At 40.0% G+C, this 17500-nt stretch overlaps 1 protein-coding gene across 15 annotated transcripts in view; it reads right to left on the bottom strand.

The window, feature by feature from the left end:
* Positions 1 to 1519: 1519 nt before the first annotated feature.
* Positions 1520 to 17500, bottom strand: part of LOC143041008 (uncharacterized) — an 855385-nt gene continuing 839404 nt past the window's right edge. For 9 of the 15 annotated variants that reach the window (XR_012967777.1, XR_012967769.1, XR_012967772.1 and 6 more), the window contains one exon: positions 1520 to 11194. Coding sequence is in view for 1 of the 15 variants with exons in the window: in XM_076212546.1 (XP_076068661.1) it covers positions 11157 to 11194 (38 nt within the window). In the remaining 14 variants the exon portion in view is untranslated. Of the gene's footprint in view, positions 11195 to 14313; positions 14473 to 17500 lie in introns of all 15 variants that reach the window. The other 6 variants (XR_012967773.1, XR_012967780.1, XR_012967782.1 and 3 more) reach the window with 2 other exon arrangements.

Here is a 17500-nt window from a genome sequence, read left to right as displayed (position 1 = left end):
GTAGGTTGGGACGGTGGTGGAGAAGGGAGTGGGGCTCATGACATGATTGGCGTAGGTGATTTAGTCCGTATCTGTTGTGGTGGTGATAGAGATGGTACCGGTAATGGTGAAGATGGTGGCAGTGACGCAAATGATGACGGTGGTGGTTGGAGATTCGGGGTGGTGACCGGTGGAACATTGTCAACCACTGAAGACCCTTAGCTCAGTTGTGGAAATGGACCCAAAAGAGGTGGAGGAGTGCCGTGCAGCGCTGATAGATTCATGGGATCGTTCATTTTTCTAGCGATGCGGTGATATCAGTTTAATAGACATTTGCCGGCTTGACGACTGTCGCAACAGTAGTCGGAATTTATAATGGCGACGGCGGTGGCAGCTGTAATGGCGGCGGTGACGTTGTACAAGGTTGAGTCAAGTGTGGCCAAGATCCTTTGAGCTATATTCAGTCAGTCAGCCGGTCTGCCTTTTATCCACGCATCGAAATCGTAGCTGGGTAGTGGTGTCTTGTCTGTGCAAATTCGGGGAGGAGGAAGTCGAATCCACCGAGTGTTTGGCATGGAAAGGCGCGAGTGACGTCATGAACTCGATATGGTCCACATCAATGTCGACGTCTGTACCCCACAATTAAGAGGCGAACTGATTCTTGCGACTGCTCTTGCTGGGGTTGCGAGAAAGATGGTGGTGGTAGAGGCTGTTAATTGGGCTGCACGTGTTGTCCTCAGAATAGTCGTTATAATGTTGTCGGGAGACCAATGAAGAAGACGCCATGGTAATAGTGATGGAGATTATGGTGGTTTAAAAGGGGATGACGGTGATAATGGCAATTAGAAATATTAACGGTTTGTTATGTCGATCGATAACAATGCTGTGTTTTTTTTAACATTTGGTTGTAGTCCCGGTTGTGAATAAACATAAGGAAGTAGTCGAGCTGATCCAAGCGAGAGGAGGGTATTCAGTTGTAGGTTATGTAAACGTAAGCAGTTAGGCCGGTGTCGCACTATGCGACCAGGTTATGGGTAAGTTCAAATAGTTGGATAAGACTACCTGGCGATTGCCAAAACCTTATATAACGACCACTGTCTCCCTCTGGTTAAAATATTATCATAACCTTTAGAGTCTAATGACTCATAAGAGTTTGAAATAGCCAACAAGTCGCAGCGCCGGCACCTGACAGTGTAACCTACCTTGTCATTGTTAGGGCAAAGGAGCACCTTCAATTCGCTGGATAAATGATAATAATAATAATAATAATGATAATAATAATAATAATAATAATAATAATGATAATAATAATAATAATAATAATAATAATAATAATAATAATAATAATAATAATAATAATAATAATAATAATAATAATGATAATAACAATAATAATAATAATAATAATAATAATAATAATAATAATAATAATAATAATAATAATAATAATAATAATAATAATAATAATGATAATAATAATAATAATAATAATAATAATAATAATAATAATAATAATAATAATAATGATAATAATAATAATAATAATAGTAATAATGATAGTAATAATAATTATAATAATTAATAATAATAATAATAATTATAATTATAATAATTACAATAATAATGATAATAATTATAATAATAATGATAATAATAATAATGATAATAATAATAATGATAATAATAATAATGATAATAATAATAATAATAATAATAATAATAATAAAAATAATAATAATAATGATAATAATAGCAATGATAATAATAATAATAATGATAATAATAATGAATAATAATTGCAATAATAGCAATAATGATAATGATAAATAGTAACAGTTCATGATGATAATTATTGTAATGATAATAGTAGCGATTGTATTAATAATAGTAATGATAAACTCGTTTCTGCATTATCTATTGTTGTTGGTATTATTGCAATTGTGTTGCTAAGTGTAGTCGTTTTCTGTTGCTCCTGTAAAACTTCAAATAATGGAGTTTGTGATTGTTGAGAATGTTATCACTAGTGTTGTTAGTCATAATGAATTTGTTCATATCCAAGAGACGAACATAATTAATGTGATGTCAACTGTTGTGTGTGTGTGGGGGGGGGGGGTGGATGGGCAGCGAAATTCTTGCTATTATTTACTTGGTTACGTTATTCTTATTGTTGCAGTTCGGCCACATTGGGAATGTAGGCTACATCTCTCGCTTGGGTCGTCGACATTTCGCCATCTGTCTTCACAGTGAGGATGCCGAGTATTAAGTTACGTTTGTCGTGATGGACATTGCTGCTAAATTTGACTTTGGCAAAAGACTATTGTTGTGGCAAGAGTTAGTTGAACAGTTTGCAGCAATAGACGGCAATGTTAAAGACGAAATACTTGTGTTCTCAGTACTGGTCTGAAAGGCTATTACAGTAGTTAGCTAGCTGCGGCGTCAAACCTGAGATAACGGTAATAGGTAGTTTTTGCTAGTTATGCAGGAGGTATCCATTTTGTTTATGTTGCACGATTACTGGGGAAGTCGTAACTGTGAATGATGTAGCTTATTAGTCAACTAGATAGACTATTTTGCTAGCCAAAACTATGTGATATGTGTGCTAATGTGTTGATGATGTCCCTCTGCATATTTTGTGCTTTCGGACACCAGGTGATGGCATTCGGACAAGGCAGCCCAAAGTTTAGTAAATGTTATAATTCCACCCATTGATACCCGAATTCAATATAGTTGAGGACCTAGACAGATTGGGCGAGTGGGCATCGCTCGGAGTAGACGCTTATGCGCTGAGGTCAGGATTCGAACCCAAGCTTTGCACAGTCTGTGATATTGTAATGAAGACCCATGTAAGGGTGGGGGTGGGGCAGTCGTACTGAATCGTTATAGTGTATAAACCGTTGATCTTGTAGGGGCCGCTTTGGACGAGGGACGGAACCCTGACTGCATTGGTTAAAGAGATTTTTTTTGTCTTGATGATAATCCAGGACTTGATGGGATTCTATTTTGTTCTAAGAATCTCTGAACCACTTTTAATTCTTCCATTTCGCTACGCTGGGTGTTTCCCTCGGTGAAATCGAATCGCCCGGCGGCAGCCAGGACAAATGTATAGGTCCTGAAGAACAGTGTGTGTGTGTGGGTTAATCGAGGTTAGTTAACCCTTACGTTGATTAGAGGATGTTCTTCGTCAGTAACGGTGTTGGTGAATGATCATGGATATACTGACCAAGGAAGTGATGTCAACTTATATCTAAAAATAGCTGCCAAGACAATGGTGAACGGTGACATCATACAAATGTACGAATAGTGGTGAATTGTGCTTAGGATAATGACACCTTTTATGGTAGTTCTAAAGACAAGTGACAATAATGCAGGAAAATGGTGTTAGTATTTCGTCGCAGATAGCAGTGCTTCAATCTTTATGGATTATGTTGCGCCGAAGTGGAGACACAAAGGTGGCAAAGAAGAAATTGAATGAGGGTAGTAGAAAGGTACAACAAAAATGAAAAATTCCCAGATTTTCCTTTTTAGAGTGAAGATTAGTTTCCAACCATAACAGGTGATGGTAATCAATTTAAGTAGTTATAACAAAGAAGGAAATTAGTATTGATAACGAGTGATAATGGTAATGTTAATGAAGATGACGATAGTAGTGGTGTGTCAGAGATGTAATAATAACGATCTTGAAAACGAGTGATATGATGATAATGATCATAGACCTGATCAAAGTGGAAATGGATAGTGTATACATCTTAAAACAAATAATAGTAATAGTAATGACTCAAAGCGGTAATGCCACGAGGAGCTCAGCCACCTTTCTTCTATGTACATGGATAGTTTAGGCAAGTGCCAGGCACCAGTGGCTACGTTTTACAAGGCAAGCGTGATACACGTCATGTAGTAGCACATTGCGATGTTTGGATTGGTGGTAGCAAATGTAACCGTTGAGCTGAGTTGTCGCCGCCAGTCCGTCTCATAAGCTCCGCCTCCCTCATTTATGTTTCATGACCTATTTCTTCTTGTACGTAGATATATTTCCAAAATATCAGACATTGATATGCAATTATATCATGGCTTAGGTCATTTACTATATCGAAAGATACCTTAGAATCTGCCTGTCAGGGACGACTAGTAAAAGGACAAAGTTTAGAAGACTAGTTGGCTGGTGACGACAACGGTATTGCTGATGGCATAATCAAATACTAATATTTTCTTAATGTTATGAATTTAGTTGTAATGGCAATGCTAATTTCAAAGTAACATAGTGATAATGATAATTATTTAATTGCTACCATATAAAATCATAGAGATGAAACATGATATGATAGATAAATGGTAATGTCAAGAAATTGTGTAATTGCAGTAAAACGGATTGTAAAATGAAGATATGGTGATAAAATAAACATTGAGAGACAATAGTAGTGTAATGATGATTAATTTGGAAAAAAAAAACGATAACGATAGTGCCATAACAAATATTATATCAGTAATTGATCAGGTGATGGCAACGAAGGCGTGGTAATGCTGCAACTGATGGTCTAAAGAAGAGATCAGAATTCATTAATTTGATCTTGATGGGGATGTTTTAGACAATTAAGAATTACCTCAGCCATGAAATTATTATTATTATTGTTATTATTATTATTATTATTATTATTATTATTATTATTATTATTATTATTATTATTATTATTATTATTATTATTATTATTATTATTATTATTATTATTATTATTATTATCATTATTATTATTTAATTTGGGGTGGGGGTAGGGATGCGCACATGGATTAAAGAGAAAGTCAGGGAATTACGAAAAAAGAATAACTGTAATTGGAGAGGACTGGAGAACCCCAGGTAAACTATTCATAAACAGTTGGAAGAAAATATTCACCAATTTGATACAAGATGAATATTGTGATACTAAAGAGGATAACGGTTAGAATGAAATATTACAATTCGAGAGAGATTCATAAAGTATAGCAAGTAGTTCTAGTTGTAACAATGAAGACAGTAGTGGAAGCATTGGATCTGCTTCTACGACTAAATACTAATGATAATGATAAGAATGATGGGGATAACAAGGAAAGAATGTACCGACAGCAGTATCCGACAAGTGAGTGATCCTACAAATCGTGTCATTTATAATAGTGATATGTAAAATTATAATTCTACTAGCTTCTTCATTATAAACAACGTTTCTACCATCCCTATTATCACAGCCATCATCACCACCACCGCTATTTTCATAACCATTATCAGCAGCAACGCACCACCAAAGCTGGCTCATTTATATTTATTTATTTTTTCGTCTCAGGCTACACCACCACCGTCGCTGTCGTTTGGGGTGCTGCGTAGATGAATGTAAGGAAATATACCACACAATACAGAAGGGGTTATGATAATCACTAACGTCACCATCAGTATTCATGTCATCATTGTCATAATCAGTATAGTTGCAGTGTAATCGTAATGGTCGTCACTGCCAGTGTCCTCACCGTTACCAATACTCTCGTTATCATTACAGTCCTTATTGACGCAGAGTTGGCCAAAATTATCATCACCCCTATCACCATAGATACCAGCATATTCAGGATTACCAATAAAATAATCATTACAAATAACATCGGCATCACCATCTTTATCATCACAACCAACATAAAAATCATTATCACCATTATCATAATGCTCCTCCTCCTCACTACAAACCCTTTGAAGCTCTAGGGTCGCGTTGCCCGGGACCATGACACTACCATACCTACTTCCCGCCCAACGCGGCGTGCGTGCATTTCTCCCTTCCATCCTTGTTCTGGAGGCTTCACAGGTCATCACTATGGAGAGTCACATGTACCCCCACTTGCAAGCTTCGTAACTGATAGTTATGTCATAAGCGGCTTGGAGGAACAACGAAATTTTCTGGAAAGTTCGTCAGGTTACCTTGTAGTTGTGGTGTTGTTTGAACAGGTACATGTAACCACCCCGTCATAAGAATCTGTACCGAGAAAATCGCCCAAGGTCGGAACTAAGCAGATCAGAGGCAGCGCGGTAGGGTGGATCCACTCTAAAGGAAGGGCATTGTTATGCCCCTGGGTCTGGGAAAACATGGGACTTGTACAGTCATTGGAGGGCCTGGGTTAGGGTTTGGGCTGTGCATACCTCTGCTGCCTCAGTCCATGCATGGAAAGGAGTAGGGATGGGCGGTGTGAGCTAACTGCACCCGCCATGGGTATGTGTGGAGCAGGCCCTGCTTTCATTATCAATCAGGCAAACTGTATCCCGTCTCCTCATAACTTTCCTACATTAGAGTACGTGTCCAGTACAGGTGAGTAGGAGACAACAACCAGGCATCCACCGCTGACAACACGATTCTAAGCACAAACGGCAACGACACAATTATAACAAAGGTACAAATTATTTTCTTCCATTTCTGCCACTTTGTAACCTGAGAAGACATCTCAAATCATTGTGTCACTGGTATAGGGTCGCGGCTACAGCATAGGGACGCCTCCATCCCCAACAGGACTGCATCCTACAAAATGTCTGCTTTCATCATGAAACTGCAGAACTTTATTTGCACGTGACCACCTTGGGTGTTGCTACGTCTGGTGCGGAACCTCAACACCAGAACGTGTCCTGTACTGCCGGATAACGATTTTAAGAATCTTTTGAGTTAGGGCATCGGGATAGAAAGCGGCCATGGGATCACTCACATGTTCATATCCGGGTCAAGGGGTCCTCCTACCCTCATATAATTATTGTTCCTGATGCTTGACCTCGCAAGTTCATCGTGAAATGTGCGTACGTTCACTCGACAGGAAAGGGCATATTTGGGAGATGATACCATATGACAGTCATGTTAGGTTACGTCATCGTAAAGGGAGTTTTATGTGTACAAGTGTGAATGTCCCTCTGCACAGTCAACATTTAAATGTATTGTTAACAAACACGTGGTACCACATTCTGTAAACACCATTCAGGGATTACTCGCTGTATCCGGTTGGAACTCGTTGCATCCCCCACGCCAGTTCTCAATTCAATCTGGGGGTACTAAGAGTCCTTCATTTCTTTTTTCCTGAAATCCTGGACCGATGTCAGGGGTGACGTGAACCTGGATTTACAAGGAAATCTGAGCGTGTAATGCTGGTCTTCAAATGTCGAGAATTCTTGTAATAAAAATATGCTACAAAATACTATCGCAGAATTTTTTTTTGGGTAATTCGGAAAGAATGAGATATGGCCTGACAGTAGTCTTGATATGTGAATATTATGTATATATATAAAGAAAACAAATTCTCACCCTTGAAGACCTGTTTTACGGGCTTGAATTGTGTTGTGGATTGCCCTGGGGTCGTATGGGCGGATAGCAGAGATGGGTTTCCGAAACCTATTTCCTCAAATTTGTGATTAATTTTGATGACGGAACGGCGATTGCAGTTGTGTCTTGAGTTATATTTCAGTATTACAATTACGGAAACCACATCCCTAACACAATTTTGGTCCGCGATGCAGTTGTTGTGTCGGCCACAGGGCGCAGCTGCAGCGCTGCGTATAGTGTGACAGTTTTGATATTTTCCCGCTAAACCTAGATTTTTTTTTCAAATAATCCGGTGTGTATTAACTTGCGGATAGCGATTCTGCAATGCAACTTTGGTTTGCAACATAATGTATGTCTTACGGTTACACCGTTCACGTCTCTGGCACAGCGCGGCTCTCTAAGCCGCTAACCATTGTGGGATGCGTCATAAACAGTCCAAACTGAACTGACTTAATCCATTGGTCTAGTTAATCCCGAATGAAATTAAACTTATTTTCTGGAGACAAAACGGATTGCGGTTGCACAACAGATTGTTTATAAATAATCTAATATCAGTTGCGGAAGGTAATTGGGATAGTTGCTGAAGGTAATTGGGATAGTTGCTGAAGGTAATTGGGATAGTTGCAAATATTATTTTTTGACTGCGGTGACCACCTCTGGCGGATGGCAGGACCTCATGTTTTCACATGGAAAAAGGGGTTGCTTATTGTCTAGACGTATGCGGCATCCTACGATAAGGGGGTGTCTAGGAAGAAATATATGATGGAGGGCTGGTAGCAGAGGCGCAGGCAGACATAGTTCAAGGAATTTTAGAAGAGAAAAAATGAGAGAGATATTATGGTGTTTAGTTCTTGTAAGAACACACATAATTACCAACTGCAAGTGAAGATAGACACCATAGATAGATAGCTCAGCACTGGAGGATCCGCTGAGAGGTTTAGGAGACTTCAGTAGTGATGTAGGTAGTACCTGACACATTGATGGCTGTTGGAAGTACATTATTTTACTGCATTTGAACTAACTTTAGAAGTGGAGCCACGCCTCCGTCTCTCTTCCGGCATACGTGATAGGGGAATAATGAGGAGGAGAAAGCTGTGATTGGTCCCCGGTTGTCTACCCCCACCATTCACCAATCACAGTTGGGAATGGGGACGAGAGGCGTGGATCAAGTTAATTCAATTGCGGTAGACATTGGTTTTATTGTTATGTGCGGTACACGCATGTCTCCATGGTACTGCAGTAGACTCTTGAGTGGGTAGTATGAAGAGAAGAAATAACAATAGCACTGGCAATCACACGAACAGTAACAACAGTAGCAGCAACACGAACAGTAGTAGCAGTAGTCAGCTCTAACAGTAGTAGCATAACATGAACAGTGGCAGTAGTTGCGGTTATAGTAGCAGTAAATGTCGAAGCCATAGTAACAGCAGCAGCAGTAGCCAGCTCCAGTAGTAGATAACAATGGGAACAGAAATAATAGGACTGGAAGAGAAATAGTAGTAGTAGCAGTGGTAGTGTTAATAGTAGCAACAGTTGTAGCAATAGAAAAAAAAAAAAAACAGTGGAGGAAGTGAGACAACAGCACCAGAAGAGCCCTGCTACCATTCACACTGTCGAGGCTCCTGCAGTTTCATCGAGAAGGAACCGCTACCGCGATCAGTATACAATCGGAATCCATCCATGTCAGTGAAACGTGCCCTCCTCACGCTAAACAGTTCTGAGTCAGAGTATACTGTATACTGTACGTTTTCCCCCTTTTGGGGACAGGAAAGGGGACGTTTCACCAACGTAGTTGAGTGTGTAAGGCGGCCTTAGTGATTTATCGGGTGGGTATGTGGGAACGGGGTTCAGGGGCGCTGTATATGTACCGTCCCACCTAGAATGAACGGACGTCTAATCCATCGGATTACATTACTCCTTTGTGATGAAGGCAAGCGACCCCAATTCCTTATCCTAGCGTGCACGGGCTTTACAACAATATTGCTAGTACCAGAAACGAGAATATGATGATAAGGACTAACATCGTGAGGTGGGTCATCATTAGCTCCTACATCATCATCATTACCATCATCATAATCATCATCATCGGCAGCGAATCTGACATGAAGATCGCCACAGGTACATCAGAATTTTCGACATTTATCGTATTTTGAGACACGACGTCACGACGAGTGTTTTCATTGACACCAAGGTACAACAACCATCAGTTATTACCACCACAAAGTCTCTACCACCATCACGGGCAATATCTCTAGCACCAGTAACATCGCTAGCGCCAGCACCAGCAGCACGTACAACACCACAGGTATCAGCATCAGCAGCACCACCAGCAACTGCTTACGTCACCGCTACGTCAGGGGTGATGACATTTTGCGGCGCCAACAGTAAACAACATTGCCAAAAGTCCCGGGAGCACCAGAGAGCCGTTAGGACCCGCCGAAGCGAGGTGTCCGGAAGAGGAGAGTTTCCTGCATATATCAGGGCTGCCGCCGCCGCTTTTTTGTCAAGATCGTCCGTCGAGTACCCTAAACCCTTCCGGAGGCACCCCCGGGATCATATAAAAGGAGGGGGAAGGGGGGTGGCAGCACCTCCCGAAGCCCTATCTTAGCCATGGCCCTGAACCTGAAAGCAGGTTATTTGTCGATCTTCCTCTCTGCAGGCTCCCTCGTCAGAAATACCGAAGGGCGAGATCCTTTACGTAGTTCCGTTTCATTTACAAATGGGACCTGGCAGCCGGGTATATGCCCTATGGACTGTCGGTAAGTGCTGCCGTAGAGGGTGAGTGTGAGGAGGCGCCTTTCACAAGCGCCCAAGGACCAGAACCAGGCAGTGGCAAAGCCCAACACTACCACCAATGTCGACAACATTAACAACATCAACATCGTTATGATTATCAGCATCTGAACAACTTTGTATATGCAGATAAGTTTGGTCGGGTTAATAATTCAGCGCTTTGTGGAGGTGGTGGTTATACAGTTTAACTATGATGAGATTACATTGGTTTCAGCCGAGTAACGACACAAGGTTACTTTTGATTTGATTAAACTAGTTTCCAGGAACACGTATTCGAGGTGGTTGGTGGTTTGGATAGAAGAAAAGGAAGATTAGGAATCAGGTTCTTGAATCTTTGACCAGTATGGTCTACGGTAGTGAAGTGGGCCCCTGTAAAGTGACCAGATATTAGGATTGTTCAGTACGTAGTTACGTCATGTCGACACCAATCAGGTTCCCGCCAACTTCAACAGTATCCAACGGCAAGCCCCATCCTCGCCGTCCAAAGTTCATTTGTTTATTTTCTGACAGTATAATTATCATGGTAATATTGAGGTCATCCTACTTCTTCTTGTAGGAAAAATCATTTCGGAGATAAGCTAACAAAAAATGTGGCGCATATTTAGATTATGCAAAATTTTTGTCCCGAAGAATCGTGGAATGGCTAAATCGTAAATGTCATTTGAATATATCTGTGCCCATGTGCTGCCACATAAAGGCACAAGTTTGAAGTAGATATATCTATGATAAGTGAAGTGGTTAATATGCAATTGATATCCAAATTGATATAAAAGAATCTCATAGAAAATAGGGAAAGGACACATTCGTTTGGTGTTGTGTGATCCCACATAGCACTTGGTAGCAGATATCTACGGTTCCTTTCGTCTGGCACAACTCTGTTCCCTGCCGGAGGAACGACCTTCGGGAGCTGGGAGGTCCTTTCCGAAGCACATCACACTTAAAGTTCCGGACACATTCCCCGGAACCAGGCGAAACCAACTCTTCAAGGCAAGTGGCTGGTACAGAGTTCGTGGTACCTAGAAGGCTCCCAAGGATCAGCTAGGCGACTCTCTAAGATTCCGATAGTGTAAACTGGTCCTATACGCCCATCATATAGCTGACTGCGTCATTTAATCCTGAAAAGAAAGGAGACTCTTTCGAACAAGGTTAACACAATCAGCAATCATAAATTACGATTCAGATGTGCCACTTATAATATTAAATCAAATATATTTCTAGTTGTAACACACAAGTTATGGTAACATTACGTTTATACAATACATCACATTTAACACACACATATATAAATAACTGTTTGACATTACACATAAAAGAAAACACCGAAGAAAATTATATAGCATTGCATGATTGGAAAACTGTGCAGAATATGACGAGGGTCGCTCATATGTATATAACGGCAGGACTGTCTTTATGTGTGTGTGTACATTAACTGTATCATGTACGTATTTATTTCTATTTGTGCGTGACTGTGTGTTTGCACTCGTAATGTATACACATAATATGTAAGTATGTATATTTGATATGAATATATATGTGTACATATATGCAGTGTAAGGATGGGAACTAGGTTCGTGCAACCCCGTCTTTGTCTGAAATTATTTATGATGTCTGCTTGAGCTATTTCTTCTTATTTATTTCACAAATTGTGACTCGATCTAACGTCACGAGTTTCTCCCCTCAGAGAGGGCAAGGACGGTGCTTCATAACGGGGATTTTTTTTTTTTTTAAATCAGGGAACTTATGCAATATGCCCTTACTACTCAGTTGCTGGACTCGTGATGATGATGATATGGTTTAACGTCACAAACAACCCCCTATCGGAAGGCTAGGACGGTGCCCCTCACAGAGGGCTTTGTAGCGTGGAATTTAATGAACCATGCCCTTGGTTCAACTTCGCTGGTGGCAGGATTCGAACCGCCTTCCCCTCGACCTTCGCCGCAAGTAACGACGCCCTAACCCGCTGAATTTAAATTTGGCACGTTTAGTTTTTAAGAGGGAAATGGGCAAGAACTGGTTTACCAACAGAGTGGTTAACGAATGGAATAGGCTTAGTAACCACGTAGTGAGCGCTGAACCAATTGGTCGTTTTAAGAGTTCAGATAACTTTATGGATAGGAATGACAGATGGTAAGGGACAGGGAACTGCCTAGTGTAGGTCTTATGGTCTCTTGCAGTGTCCTCCAGTTTTATGATCATAAGTTCTCATCTAATCCGGCTCAAATCTTGATCTCCGCCCTGAGCAAGGACGTTCTGTACCACTCGGCCAGCAAACACCCCAATATGTTGAAAAACGGAATATCGTAACGTCCTTCAAGCATTCCGTCTGTGTCTTGCAATGTCATCTTGATATTCTTTCGTTTCATACTATTAGATCCTTGGAGGTCATTTTTGTTTTCCCGACACCACTTTTTTCTTATACCGTTTCCTTATTTTTTCAGCCTTTTAGTTTAATTAAGCTAACCTAACCTCGTGAACCACTTCGGGTATACGGATTGCTGGCTGACAGCAAAAATTGCCAAGGTGTCGGGAAAACAAAAAATTATTTGGTACTTGTTGCCTAATGTATCCACACCATATTTTTAAAGACAGCAGTCATGTTGCTTCTTTCTTCCAGTGTGAGCAATTCTAGCTTGGTCTTTCCTTGTATGATCTGTCAGCTAGGCTGGGTATAATTTAGGTGCCACCCTTTGTCCCCTCTAGTTTTCTCACACTTCTCATTTGGTGTGAGGGCTATGCCATTGGGGCGAATAAAATTTTCAATTATTTCCCTCGATATTTCTATCGATCAAATTTGGTTTTATATTTATTTATGATTTTCTCATGGACTGCTTAATTACCCATGAGATTCGAGAAATCGACACAATCGGACAAGAATGTAATTTTTTTTTTATATACTTAGAATACCTTGTATTTTTCAACTATCATGGCCTCTTGTTTGATCCCCCGTCTTATATTAAGTTTTGTCTCCATCTTTTGTCAGTCAGAACACAGCAATTGTGTTACCCTCTTTACAGGAGGAAAGGTACAGCTTTTCTCTTTCCATGTGCGATCTGCTTGCTAAAGTTGAGGACTTTTTTTCTGTTGGTCTCTGTACTATCTCGAAGTTTTTGTCTTTTTATGTAATGACCAAACTACTGCACACTCCGATTTGGAATGGATTAGATTCACGGTGATATCTATCATTTCAGTCGAAATAGTAAAATATCACTTGTGTTTGACTATCTTATATATCTCTTCAATAGAATATATATATATATATATATATATATATATATATATATATATATATATATATATATATATAATATATATATATATATATATTTCTTGGCTGAAAAATTGTCCATGACCAATACTTCTATTTTATCTAATTTCATATCGAATGGTTTAGTGTTGACTTTGTCCCTCAAAATTTTTTTTTGTCTTTTTTTTCACACTTGGATCCGGTCGAAACTTCATTTTATATCTTCATGCAGTCATTTGTGATGTTTTTCATTCTTTATTCTCATGATCTTTACATCGTTTGCAATCAGATTTGTGCAACTTTTTGTTCTATTCATCATGTCTTCGACGTTAATCAGGAAGATTATTGATGTCAGCATCGAGTCCTGGGGTTACTTCTTTCCTGTACATCCTATCCTTAACAACTGCCTTTATGAACCTTTTTAAATCTTTCTGTATATTCTAGTCTCCAAACTACTCGTTTGTTAAGAACCTTGTGTGCGCTGGTAGTGTAATCGGAAGCGTATTGGTCTCGTATTTGCTTAATTGTGGGTTCGAATCCTGCACTCCAATCCGATTCCTAGCAATGACTGTTACCTGCCCCAGCAGTCCAAGAGCAGGTACGCGCCTCCTAGCGTACGCTCCTCGCCTTGCCTTCTCAAAGGCTTTCTCCATATCAAGATACCTTCAATCCACCCAGTCGTGTCTTGTACTCTTGTAGAACTTCGATCGCCCCTAAATAGAAGCTTAACAATTTTGAGACACATGACCTTCCATTTGTGTGCAAATGTATGCATGTATGTTTATATAAGCAAATATATACGTTTCTGAAATAATTTTACGTGATTAAAAGTGTGTAATCAGTGCATGTACATGTGTTTATGTAGAGTGCATGTGTTCACCTACGTGCTTGTCAGTGTACAACAAAGGGATATACAGCACATTCACAAGCACGTGACACCACTCTGAGCTGAAGAAAGAAAAGAAACAGTGGCTAGCAACAACACATTACGAAGGGCGGGTCTTGAAGGTTTGATTGAAGAGTTCGAGTAATTGATGAGTTGGTTGATTGGTGCGGCTTGCTTAGCTTGGCTCGGGCTACTGGCTCCTTAGATTCCTCCCCACCCAACAAGCAAGCCGGCAGGGGAACGGCGAGTTGGGCGCCCTTGCTCTTTGTGGACCAAAGAAAGAGAAAAAGAGAAGAGAGAGAGAAAGATCAAAAGGAGGGAAAGGCACAGCACAGGAAAATAGGAAGGGGTGGGGCAGGGTGTGTGTGTGTGTGTGTGTGTGTGTGTGTGTGTGGAATAGGATGGTGTTAGTAAGTGGTAGTGTTCAAGTGAGCGCAACTGAGAATTGAGTCTCAAGGTGTGCGAGTTCGATTATCCGGCATTACAGCCATTTCGGTCATGAGTTACGAACGGGAGGGATGGGAGAACGATTATCACTTCTTGTTAGAAGGTAGGCTGAATTGCGGGACAGTGAGGTAATATAAGTATCAAAAAACCGGATGCGTACGAGGCATGAGAGCTGTTATGCAGACCTATTGGAAGAAACAGGATATATGATGAATTCAGCCGCTTAGGTGAAAATTAAGGCGTCCTCTAGCAATCTCAAACCGTGAACGTCAAAAAGTTTTCGACAACAACTTTTGCTTTCACATTATGTAAAAAGAAATAATAAAAAGTAGTATATGTTGGTAAAACCTCGTTAATATGAACGGTTTTGTGGCTGCCTTCCCGAATGTAGAACAAGCAGGTGCCAGAGTTTGATCGTTTCATTTTCCCAGTCTGGTATTAGAGGAACCTGATCATTGTAGATATATTTGATAATTCGTGTTATACCAGAATAGTGCAGATATATTTGATAATTCAAGTTATATTGAAATAGTGTAGAAAAAATACCCTGTGGTGGTCTTTATTTGCGGATGAATGTACTTGGTGAAATTATTTGAATTGACATCAGTGTACCGGTAAAGTGTATGGACCATATAGGATCACAATTATAAGGTTAATTCTAATTATCTTGTTCAAATGTCACATTTTTTATTTTCTACGGTCAAATCCCCCCACTTTTTTTTCTCTTTGTACCTACGTGAATCTCGGTACTCATCAATAAATACAAAGAATAGCGAAAAATGTCGCTTGCATGAGACTTTCACGCTAACTGAGTTCACTTTCGTATGTTTCTTGTTTGACAAAATAACCTATTCTAGAACGAGGCAAAACATTAGTGATCAAGTGAACACTTCTCTTTATGAACTTGGCTTGCGGAGTAGGATTGGCTGAACATGTTTTGTTTTACAGCACTTAATCGAAGACGATTACGTAAATAGTATTGGTAAGAATAATCTAATCTCGGGACTTGTCGGTGTAGAATGTAACTAGGTTGAGGTAGATTTGCCTCAACAAACTAAAGATAAATTTAGCTAAACAGACATGAACATTCAGAAAATTGAATAGTCACAGATATGATCGAATTTTAAATGAATATTTAGCTTTATTATTTGTATGTTTGCAGTGTCTTCGTCCAGTTGCCTACTAATGACTAGTCATTTTACAAATAGTTTTGTCGTTAATGCCGGGCGATTTTAGTTGAGGAAAGGCTCCATGAATGAGCAGGGTAACTTATAGAATCTTGATAATTGTAAGATTTATTATTATTATTATTATTGTTGTTATTATTATTATTATTATTATTATTATTATTATTATTATTATTATTATTATTATTATTATTATTATCATTATTATTATTATTATTATTATTATTATTATTATTATTATTATTATTATTGTTATTATTATTATTATTATTATTATTATTATTATTATTATTATTATTTATTGTTATTATTATTATTATTATTATTATTTTCGTTTCTTTATTCATTTATTTATTATTTTTTTGGTGCAGTCTCGCGATATCCCCATGTATGAATTCAGTCACCTGTCATTGGTTCAGACTTGCTTAGCTAGGTTAGTTTTAGTTCACGGTATTTATGTCTTCATCTAGATCTACTAGCATCAGCAGAGGTCCACATAGGATAAGCAGAACTAGAGAGCTTAGCTTGTGCTAGGAAAGGAGACAGGAGGAAGTGAATTTAGACAATGGTCTCTTTAGACCATGCATAGTAAGTTATATGTGATAGAATTGACGTCGGAACAAGGCTTGCTGAATTGAATTCAGAGACTGCTGTATATGAAGTTCACTTGATCTTAAAATAACACCGAGACTGAGTAACACTGTGTATCGCAGTGAAAGGAATGTCTGTAACGTTGAATGATTTAAGTTGGTGGTGAGGGTAAGTTAATACAGGAGTCTGGGAGTATCCAAACAAAGAGTTCAGGGTTGTTAGGTCTGTACAAAGGCAGGGTCCAGGGTATAGCAAAAAGGGACTTAAGTTTACAAATTTGCGGGTCGTTGTTGACCCGAGATAAAACACAGGGATCAAAATGTGGACAGCGTTCAGTGCATCTTGCTTCTCGCAAGATGCATGAAAGGTGAAGTGCTGGGGGACACTCGGGGAAGTAAGCACAAAAAAGGAATGAAACATGGATGTGTGGGGGCAGGTTTTTTTTTTAAAGATCAACATGCTCAGTGCAGTAAGCACGAAAGTCCTTGGTGGCACAGCACAGGCGAGCGAGGAATGGGACAGGAAAACAAGGAAGGGGTATGAAATGATTTAACTACAAGTATGCTATGAGGGAACGAAGGTGTAAACAAGTTTAGGAGGAAAGGGAAAGGCAGCGACAAAGAGGAGAATGTGTCGAAGAGGAGATCCAGAAGGAAGATGGAGAACACGAGATTGCGGATGGAAGTTTACCTGTGCATCAATTTACCTGAAGGCGATGCGAGACACAACCTCGGAACCCCAAGTAAAAGTTACACGGACGCTCGACCCGGCGGCGGTTTGCAATCGGAGAGATCGAATCTGCCGGAGGTCGGTCGGGCAGCAACCGGGCCCCTACCGGCAGCCAGTGGCACAGCCAGCCCGGCCCAACTTGGCCGGGCCTGGCACCGCACTGCATCGCATCTCACCGCACCGCACCGCAGAACCGGGCCGTCCGTCCTCATACCGAAAGAGAACCAGTTGGTGTGCGGTCTGAATTGACAGAGGTGGTGAGCAAGAGCATTATCAGCAGCAGGAAGGAACAGCAGACATCGAACACCCAATCACAGATCAGAATCCCTGTGGCTCA

This window comes from Oratosquilla oratoria, chromosome 30, assembly GCF_046742065.1.
Source record: "Oratosquilla oratoria isolate Oo_2021 chromosome 30, ASM4674206v1, whole genome shotgun sequence".
Classification (NCBI taxonomy): domain Eukaryota; kingdom Metazoa; phylum Arthropoda; class Malacostraca; order Stomatopoda; family Squillidae; genus Oratosquilla; species Oratosquilla oratoria.
Note: the sequence above shows the minus strand (reverse complement) of the source record. Positions and strands in the feature narration are given on the sequence as shown.